This window comes from Pelodiscus sinensis, chromosome 24, assembly GCF_052426305.1.
Source record: "Pelodiscus sinensis isolate ZL-2025 chromosome 24, ASM5242630v1, whole genome shotgun sequence".
In the NCBI taxonomy this organism is placed as follows: Eukaryota; Metazoa; Chordata; order Testudines; family Trionychidae; genus Pelodiscus; species Pelodiscus sinensis.
The window spans coordinates 1,820,544-1,829,525 of NC_143075.1; the positions used below are offsets into that span (position 1 = coordinate 1,820,544).

An 8,982-nucleotide genomic window follows, 5' to 3' on the forward strand; every position below is an offset into this window, starting at 1 on the left:
AAATGTTGAGAGTTAGGACATCAATTCATTAACATGCACTGAGTCCATTTGTTGTTAACAGCTCACAGGATTGATGCGGATGGCTAACCTGGTGAGAAAACAGGGAGGCACGTATGGTACCTGAATCAACAGAAGCTGCAAAACCTCCCCCCCGGATTCTACAAGTTTGAAAGAGAAACAGAGATGTTTTTATTTTTATGATCCATATAGAAGGCGGTGTCATACCAATTATGCGAAGGGATAACGTGAGAGAACCTGCTTTTACAGGTACCTCCAAGGCAATACTGCCCTGGATTATGGATTGGCAACCAATAGAAACATGGCTGAGAACATACTGCATGCCCACCACCTGCCTGGGAGGTGTGATGGGTAGAGCCCCAGCTGCCATGTACCCAAGCCCTTCCTGCTGTGTGTTAACTGCAGCTCATTTGTCCAGTCTTCTCTTACTCTCAGCAAGATGGGAATTGGAGACGGACTCTTCACTCTCACTTTCCCTTAAGATCACAGGGTTGGGGTTAAGTTCTCCTGAACTGAGAACAAATGGCTGTTTTAACCCTGTCTGCTCCTAGGGGGAAAGTGAAGTTTGTGGCCACTTCTCAGAATCCATTCGATCAATCCTGTTACTGGACAGAGGATGTGGTGTTCATCCCACTTGTTTATTTAAAATGGTCTTTTTGTTTAAGGACAAGTATGTTTGGAATGAAGTTCTCTGCTTTTCCTAATCACGTGGACCTTTTTCAGCATTTGTCCCAAGCACTATTACTGCTCCAGAGTAATTGGATTATAACCACTCTCTTTGTCAAAATAATTTTGCTGCTCCTCACCCAGGACTGCATTTTAAGTCTTTTGGGGGGTAAAGTGAATTAGATTAACTGAACAGTTCTGTGCCTGCTGCTGCAACTCTTCCCATCTGATTTTATACTGGGAAAACAGGGAAATGAAGTTGATACAAGTAAGCCAGACCAAAGTGTAGGTATGTGCCAAATATGAGGAAGAACTGAAAACTTCAAAACAGTGACTGCCACCAATCCTAGTGGCTAGATTCCCTGAACAGCTTTCACATACAAACCCTGCTTGATTTACCTTATGTCCAGAACAGTGCACTTGCTCTATCAGCATAGCTGAAAGTAGCAGGACTGCTGGAAAGAGCACTGTTAAGTCTCTGGGATCGTAGTACTTTTAGATATGTATATAAAAGGGAGAATGGTGGCTGTTAGGCAGGCACTGAAATGTAGTTCTACTCTTAGCCAGTCCTGGGGGAGGGGAAGCCTCATCATTTATATGCGAGAGATTTAGGAAGAAGCATCTACTGGCAGAGGCATTGTTGCTTCTGGAGTTAATAACTTCCTGACACGCACCTTGGCCCCTTTTGTCTGCAGTGTAACTGCTGTCCTGTTCACTTATATCAGCGCTGTCTCCCCCTCGCAAGCATGACATCACATCAGGGAATTTCATTTGCAATAGTCCTTGTTCAAGAGCAGGTTTATCACAGCTATTATAGGAAAGCTGATAATTAACTTGCCCCTACTTGCTCCTACAATCAAGTGCTGCTTCCCATTTTTTATCAGAAAAATCTAATCTTTTTATGTGTGAACGGCGCCTGTTCTAGGAATGCATTTCATTCACTACCATTTCACAGTGTTTTTTGATCTGAAGCTAAGTGTCAACTGTGCAATAAATTTTGTGTTGAATCAATTTTCAGTTGAAAATTGCCCAGTGTTTCCTTTGCTACAGATGGATCTTCCACATATCGATTACTTCATCTCATTTAGTTGGTGGAAGAGAAAACACTGTGTTGTCATAATAAACCTTCTTTGAAAGTTGTGGGTGGTGAGTTAGTTATATTTTTGTAAATATATAAGCTTGGTCCCTTTCAAATCTTTCAAGACCCACCTAGAATGGTGGTGTTTACAGTAAGTGATGATGTCTGGGTAGGATGCTCAAATGGGCATCACCTCTTCCTCCCACCCAATTTTTATTTTATTGCTATATCTTAGTCGGGGATGGAAGCTCTTCTTAAGGAGGCACTATCCCATAGAAGAGTGTTGCTCTAACTACTGCCACAGAACTTATCATAATAGGATTGCGTGGGAATTGAGTAAAGATTGCGATGCTAGAAATAGTAGGTACAAACTAGCAATAAAACATTTGCTGTTACTTATTTAAAAAAACCCCAACAGAGCAGCTAAAATCCAGCCACAGAATAAAGATGAGACATTAAACAGCAATTCATGAATTTTACAGAAGAATAAAATTCACCCTCTCACTGACATTTTCCTGATGTAAACAGTTGTCCTACAGTTTTGCTGTCATGGAAATCTATTTTCTTATAAATTACACTGAAGGGGATGGGGAAAGACGAGCAGGTGCTGTGATTTACAAAAGTGGTTTCTGACCTTTGCAGTAGTTCTACAGCTTTGGAATTACTTCAGACCTTGAAAAGACCATATCTGGATGACCTGACACTAGCTTAACTACAGTTTCCACATCCCCAGGCTACATTTAGTGTGGGAACTAATTGCCAGAAAAGCTTCCAGTCTCTTCTCACACACCTAGATGCAACCGGCATTCTTGCTTAATATGAAGGTATTTAGATTACAAGGTTCAGGCAAGAAGTGCAGGTTGAGGGGATGTTATGGTGTACTTCTCAGCCAAGCTTCCTTCCCTTGTTCTTACTGGACCATGTTCATGTTGGGCAGTTATGATATATATGAACTTTAAGCGGTGCTCGTCAGAATCCAGAGTGAGCAGGTTACTCACTTTCCAAGTACTCCAGCCAGGAGTTTCTTGAACCCTTGTTCTTGTTGGTAGATGAGTGTTCAGCAAGTCAGGCCCTGGTCCCTCCCAGGAGGTTATCTAGCCTGGCATTGCTGCTCCTTGCTGCAGGCCTGGAGTCGCGCACACATCCTCTTCAGTTCCATGCTTTTAACCTTCAGGCGTTTTCGCAGTTTTTCATTTTCATCTAGTGCTTGGAAGAGTTTTTGTTTTAAGGAAGCACAGTCACTGACAGCATAGCTGTGATCTGAGGTCTGACCCAGGTGGTGTATCTGCACTGGAGGCCTGGACTGCAGCAGCAAACCCTCCACTTCTGTTGCCTTAGTTGTATTAATCTGAAAAGAACATAGGGAATGAAAGTGAGGGATGCAGAGCTCTAGCTAGCTGGGGGTTATGTGGGGAGACACTCATGACTAATGCATCTGATCCCTGGGCTGCTGGAGCCGCCCCTATTCTAGTGCTGGGATTCAAACTGACGCCTTCCCACTCGATACGGTACTTTGCCCTCTTCTCTCATTGGCTAACATGTCTCCATACATCACAGGGCAGGCAAACATTCTCCCCATTGTACAGTAAGAGGATGCATTTTGCTCAACACCCAGCTAGTCAGTCACAGACCCAACAGCGTAATCCAGGTCTCCTGTCTGCCCAGTTCCCATAATGACCACTAGACACATTTTTCCAGGCAAGCTGCATAGTAGTTGTGCATTGGACAGACAAAGCTCAGCACTGAATTCTTTTCGCAAGGGACCCTCTGTGTTTGAAGTCAAATCCCTAGGAACGAGCAGTGGCTGAGCTCTTACCAACCTCATCACAAAGGGAATTAGTCTGGAAGCAAGGTCAAGCAAGTGAAGCTCAACAAGTGCCGGTAAGTACCATAGTAAGGCAGGAGTGCACAGGGCCTCTAGCGCCAGTTCTTCTCTCCATGAAATAAGTCACTCATTTCTGCTTCCCTGCCGCTGAAGTGCCTTGAGCTCAGCTGTGTGTTATTGTCAAAAATAGTGTATGGTTTTCCTTGAGGTGAGGTAAACTGGCTCTTACCTCTTCTATTGCTTCCTCTGTTCTACTGGGTTGGCTCTCTTGGTGCAAAATGGTTTCTACAGCTAATCTCCTTCCATCCTCTGTCCCTGTCAAGTCCTAAAGAGACCAGGAGAATAACCCAAACTCAACAGCTCTTATTTTCAACATTACTATTATTAGAGCATCAAGTGATCTCTGTTGTTGGTGTAAATGAGCCATGCAGTCCCTCCAGGCCTTCGTTTTTATTTCAACATAAAATACAAAAACAACAAATTAAAAATAGAAGCAACATGTTATTGGGACTGAAACTTTTAGTTTGTTCCCAAGTCAGACATCCAGTGAAAATACTAACTGCGCACAGTTTAGTATATTTAGACAAGTATCTGCAAAAGGCAATACTTCGGCTAGAAAGGGCCCCAACTCTTAGGCAGAATCAAGTGCTGTGCAACAAAATGCTGCATTGCCCTCCCCTCACGTTTTTACAAAAAGATGCAAAAAGGCTGGAAGGGACAAAGGTACCTTTGGCAATTGGGAATCCTGAGGATCGTGTAGAGGACTCTTCTCCTGCCTGATTTGCTATAGGAAGGACAAGGCCCTGAGATTAGTGTGACATTTCTGAGAATCCTAGCATTACCTGCTAAGTCTGCAACATGCTTCCTTTTCCAAGGAGAAAATACAGCAATAAAAAATTATCAAGAGTCTTCAAGACAATGTAGGATTGTATCCTTAAGCTTTACACAAAGGATTTAACAGAAACGTCCTATATTATTTGATTAAGCAAAATAGGAATAAGACTGGGTTAGGTGTATATGCATGAACACTTCGTTTATGTAAGGTCAGTTATAACTAACCAACTACCAATTCCAGGAGAACTAGTATCTCCTTCAGAACTGGTAGGATCTCTTCTTCCTTTCACTTTTGCGAGAACTGGGGCTCTCTGCGTAATAGCTCAGTTCAGGCCCTTTGGTAGCCAAGAGTTACCATGTGTTTGTTAAAAGGAGAGTGGAACATGCTTCCCTCATATGTCAGTATTTTAAAGTGTACAGTTTGCAAGAATAGGTGTATGGGAATTCACGGAGGAAGACAGTCTTTAAGCAGTAAGCCATTTTTCAAAACCCTCTTTCTCTGGGTAGAAATCCAAACCTTTATTGCTGCAGCATATTGAAAAACTAGAAGGATTAAAATAACAGCTAAAGATGAATTATTTTTTAACAGAAGCAACTAGTACTTTCCCAGCAGCGCCAGTAGCCCCAGTGCATTTAACACACAACTAGATTTGATCACTCCCATACTCTACAGATACGGTATTTTTACTGCTGATTTCAGTGGAAATAGGGTTAGGTTAACAATCAAAGAGAGTTGATTTAGTCATAGACTCATAGAAGTGGAAGGGAAGTCCAGTGCCCTGCGCTCACAGAAGAACCAAGCACTATCCAGACCAGGGGTGGGCAATAATTTTTGACCCGGGGGAGAGGGAGACTCCAAGATTTTGGAAAGTGGTCAAGGGCTGCACTCTTCCATGATATTCATGGAGAAAGTGCAATGTCTGGAATGGAGGTTGGGCGCAGAAGGGAGCGGGCTGCAGGAGGGAGAGTGGGGCCTGGGAAGGAGTTTGGGTGAAGGAGGCAGTTGTGACCTGGGGCAGGGGATTGTGGTACAGGAGTTTGGGTTGTGACCTAAGGCAGCAGGGGATATAGTGCAAGAGGGAGCAGAATGTTTGGGTATGTGGAGTAGGGGGGCAGAGGGTTGGGGAAGGGAGGGGCTGGCCAGGAGACTTACCTGGGTGACTCAGGCATGCAGCCTGCTTCACCCCCACACAGGCTGCAGGACCATGTGCGTGTGTGAATTAAGGATGTTAACCAATGAGTAATTTAGTAATTGATGGAATTTCCATCAATAGTTGATAGTCACTTCCACATTTCAAAGGAGGAATGTGGAACTCCGCATGCAGCCCGGGGCCAGAGGGAAGTCCCGCTGACTTCGGGCTCTGTGCTTTGAAATGCCATGCTGGAGCCTGGGATCAGCTGGGGACTGCCGCAGGGAGTCCAGGGTCAGCTAGGGAGTCCCCAAGCTGACCCCAGGCTCCACATAGCGCTGTCGCTTGGAAATGGCGTGGCGGCGTTTGCAAGGGGCAGTGCTGCACAGCTGATCCCGGGCTCTGTGCAGTACTTCAAAGGGGCAGCACCACATGGAGCCCAGGATCTGCTCCGTGCGGCGCTGCTGCTTTGAAGTATCCTCTCTTGCCCCCCAGTTTGCTGCCTCTGATAGAGACAGCAAGAGGCAGGGGAATCAACTAGTCGACTCAACTACCCAATAAGTATTTACTTACTTGATAGTCAACTAGTCCTTCACATCCCTAGTGTAATAACTACCAGCCGGAGAGGCGGGGGATGTGGTGTTTCATGCCAGAAACCAGCCAAGGGGATTGTGCTGGGCAGGGGTGTGGGGAGGTGGGGGGCAGTGCTTTAACCCTTCCCCCTCATCCCCTCCAGGCTCACAGTTTTGAAAGAGAAACGGCCCAGCAGCTGCTATTCTGAGCAGTGTGTGGGTGAGGTGAGGCAAGCAGGGAACCTGCCTGAGGCTCTCTGCTGCATCCATGGGCCAAATCCAGCCGGCAGGCTCTATTTTGCCCAGACATGATCTAGACCGTCCCTGACAGGTGTTTATCTAACCTGCTTTTAAATCTCTCCAACCTCCCTAAGCAAACAAATAGCAGGGAGCAGCATCTTCACTGAGCCAAGGGGCAAAGCAGTTGGGACACGGAGGCAGCTCACATGACCTGTGAAAAAGTGATGCTTTGGGAGAGGACAGGGTGAGCTCAGTTCTCTTGTGCCCATTGTACAGAAGGGGAAAGGAGGGACTGCAGTGCCCAATAAGTTGCCCATTTCATGGCCCTGCTCTAACCACTTGCCCCGCCCCCTCCCTGCAGCACGGCTAGGGCCCAGCTGGCGGCTCACCGAGACGGTGCAGGGGAAGGCGAAGAGGGTGGGCACGGCATTGGGCTTGAGGTTGGTGCGGTTGCCGAAGGCGCTGAAGCAGTCGGGCTGGAAGTGCTGTGAGCAGAGCACTGTATGCGAACTGGGCTGGAAATCGCCACGGCCAATATTCCCCACCCAGCGTGCTAGCAGCTCCGGCCGGCTGAACGGGAACCTGCAGGGGAGAGGCAAGGTGGGGAAGGGCCTGAGCCAAAGTAGCAAGGGAAGGGGTGGTACCCTGGTACCTGTGGCAGATGGGGGGGGGGGCAGGACTTTACTCCCTGTGGAAAGCACATGAAAGGAAGGGGGGCTAGTAACTGTGGCAGGTGTGGGGGAGCGGTACCTCTGGAAGGTGAGAAGGGGAGGCGCCTGGTACCTGTGAAAGGTGGGGGGGCAGCCCCTGTGGAAGGGGCCGGTACCTGTGGAAGGGGGGAGGGGCTGATATCGGGGGAGGGACCTGTTCCTGTGGAAGGGAGGGAGGGGCTAGTACCAGGAAGGCAGGAGGAGTAGTACCTGTGAAGGGGGAGGGGCGGTATCTGTGGAAGGGTGGAGGGGCGGTACCTGTGAGAGTGGCGGTACCTGTGAAAGGGGAGGGGGGAGGAGCTGGAAGGGGGAGGGGCAGTACCTGTGGAAGGGGGGGGGGAGGGGCGGTACCTGTGGAAGGGGGGAGGGGGAGGGGCGGTTCGAGGGGGAGGGGGAAGGGGGAGGGGCGGTACCTGGGGGAGGGGGAGGGGCGGTACCTGTGGAAGGGGGGAGTGGGGGGGAGGGGTGGTACCTGGGGGAGGGGCGGTACCTGTGGGGGGAGGGGAGGGGAGGGGCGGTACCTGGGGGAGGGGGAGGGGCGGTACCTGTGGAAGGGGGGAGCGGGAGGGGTGGTACCTGGGGGAGGGGGAGGGGCGGTACCTGTGGAAGGGGGAGCGGGAGGGGTGGTACCTGGGGGAGGGGCGGTACCTGTGGAAGGGGGAGCGGGAGGGGTGGTACCTGGGGGAGGGGCGGTACCTGTGGAAGGGGGAGGGGGAGGGGCGGTACCTGTGGAAGGGGGAGGGGGAGGGGCGGTACCTGTGGAAGGGGGAGGGGCGGTACCTGTGGAAGGGGGGAGGGGCGGTACCTGTGGGAGGGGGAGGGGAGGGGCGGTACCTGGGGGAGGGGGAGGGGCGGTACCTGTGGAAGGGGGAGGGGAGGGGGTGGTACCTGGGGGAGGGGCGGTACCTGTGGAAGGGGGAGGGGGAGGGGCGGTACCTGGGGGAGGGGCGGTACCTGTGGAAGGGGGAGGGGCGGTGCCTGTGGAAGGGGGGGGGGGGGGGCGGTACCTGTGGGAGGGGGAGGGGCGGTATCTGTGGAAGGGGGGAGGGGGAGGGGCGGTACCTGGGGAAGGGGGAGGGGCGGTACCTGGGGGAGGGGGGAGGGGGAGGGGCGGTACCTGGGGGAGGGGGAGGGGCGGTACCTGTGGGAGGGGGGGGAGGGGGAGGGGCGGGAGGGGGGAGGGGGAGGGGCGGTACCTGTGGAAGGGGGGAGGGGGAGGGGCGGTACCTGTGGGCGGGGGGAGGGGGAGGGGCGGTACCTGTGGGAGGGGGAGGGGCGGTACCTGGGGGAGGGGGAGGGGGAGGGGCGGTACCTGTGGGAGGGGGAGGGGCGGTACCTGTGGAAGGTGAGCTGCTGCCGGCAGCGGCTGCTGTAGCGGTTGCTGCACCGAAGCGCGGCGCAGGACTTGGGCATGGCCCGCCCCGCGCGTTGCCCCCAACAAAGATGGCCGCCCCGCCCCTCAGAGCGAGCCGCCCCGGCGCACGCGCCTGCTGGGCTGGATTTCCCGCGCATGCGCCGGGGCGCTGGTCTCTCTCTCCCCCGCCCCCCGGGCACGGCGAGTGAAACACTGCCCGCAAGGGCCGCCGCTCCCAGCATGCATCGCGCCGCCAGGGGCCCTGCCCCTCCCCTCCTGCTCGTCACCGTCAAACCGCTCCGCGGCGCCCCTCCCCCCGCGGCTGCGCCCGGGCCCCTCCCGCCGGCTGGAGCTGGGTCCGCGCTCGTGCCGGGCTCTGCGCGCGAGACAAGCGCCACTCGCTGAAATAACTAACGGGGAGAGAGAGCTCTGGAGTCACGGGGGGGGGGGGCTCGGACACCCTTCCGCTGCCATGGCAACAGGCGGGCTGGCACGCGCCGGCTGGGGTGACCGCTGAGACAGGCAGCTCACGCAGCAGTTTGCTTTTCAGCCTGC

The 8,982-nt window shown here is 52.1% G+C and overlaps 2 protein-coding genes across 3 annotated transcripts in view; one reads left to right on the top strand and one right to left on the bottom strand.

Moving 5' to 3' along the window:
* DNAJC11 (DnaJ heat shock protein family (Hsp40) member C11) overlaps positions 1–1,823 on the top strand; it is a 64,794-nt gene extending 62,971 nt beyond the window's left edge. The window contains exon 16 of the mRNA XM_075906136.2: positions 62–1,823. Coding sequence (XP_075762251.1) covers positions 62–87 — 26 coding nt within the window. The 3' untranslated portion in view covers positions 88–1,823. The remainder of the gene's footprint in view (positions 1–61) is intronic.
* Positions 1,400–8,565, bottom strand: THAP3 (THAP domain containing 3). 2 transcript variants are annotated; one of them, XM_075906140.2, is made up of 5 exons: positions 8,410–8,565; positions 6,753–6,945; positions 4,315–4,371; positions 3,817–3,912; positions 1,400–3,110 (listed from the first exon to the last, which is right to left on the bottom strand). In XM_075906140.2, the coding sequence occupies exons 1-5, from the start codon at positions 8,484–8,486 to the stop codon at positions 2,853–2,855; spliced, it is 681 nt and encodes a 226-aa protein (XP_075762255.1). In that variant the 5' UTR covers positions 8,487–8,565; the 3' UTR covers positions 1,400–2,852. The 2 variants fall into 2 exon arrangements, with proteins under 2 accessions (XP_075762255.1, XP_075762256.1); XM_075906141.2 differs by lacking the exon at positions 3,817–3,912.
* Positions 8,566–8,982: the final 417 nt, after the last annotated feature.

What these genes read in the sequence shown, in the direction of transcription:
- THAP3 (XM_075906140.2), bottom strand. Translation starts at nt 8,486, where the DNA reads ATGCCCAAGTCCTGCGCCGCGCTTCGGTGCAGCAACCGCTACAGCAGC. An exon ending in CAGCAGCTCACCTTCCACAG is followed by an intron (nt 6,946 to 8,409) that starts GTACCGCCCCTC and finishes TCTCCCCTGCAG; the next exon opens with GTTCCCGTTCAGCCGGCCGG. An exon ending in AGGATTCCCAATTGCCAAAG is followed by an intron (nt 3,913 to 4,314) that starts GTACCTTTGTCC and finishes TGGTCTCTTTAG; the next exon opens with GACTTGACAGGGACAGAGGA.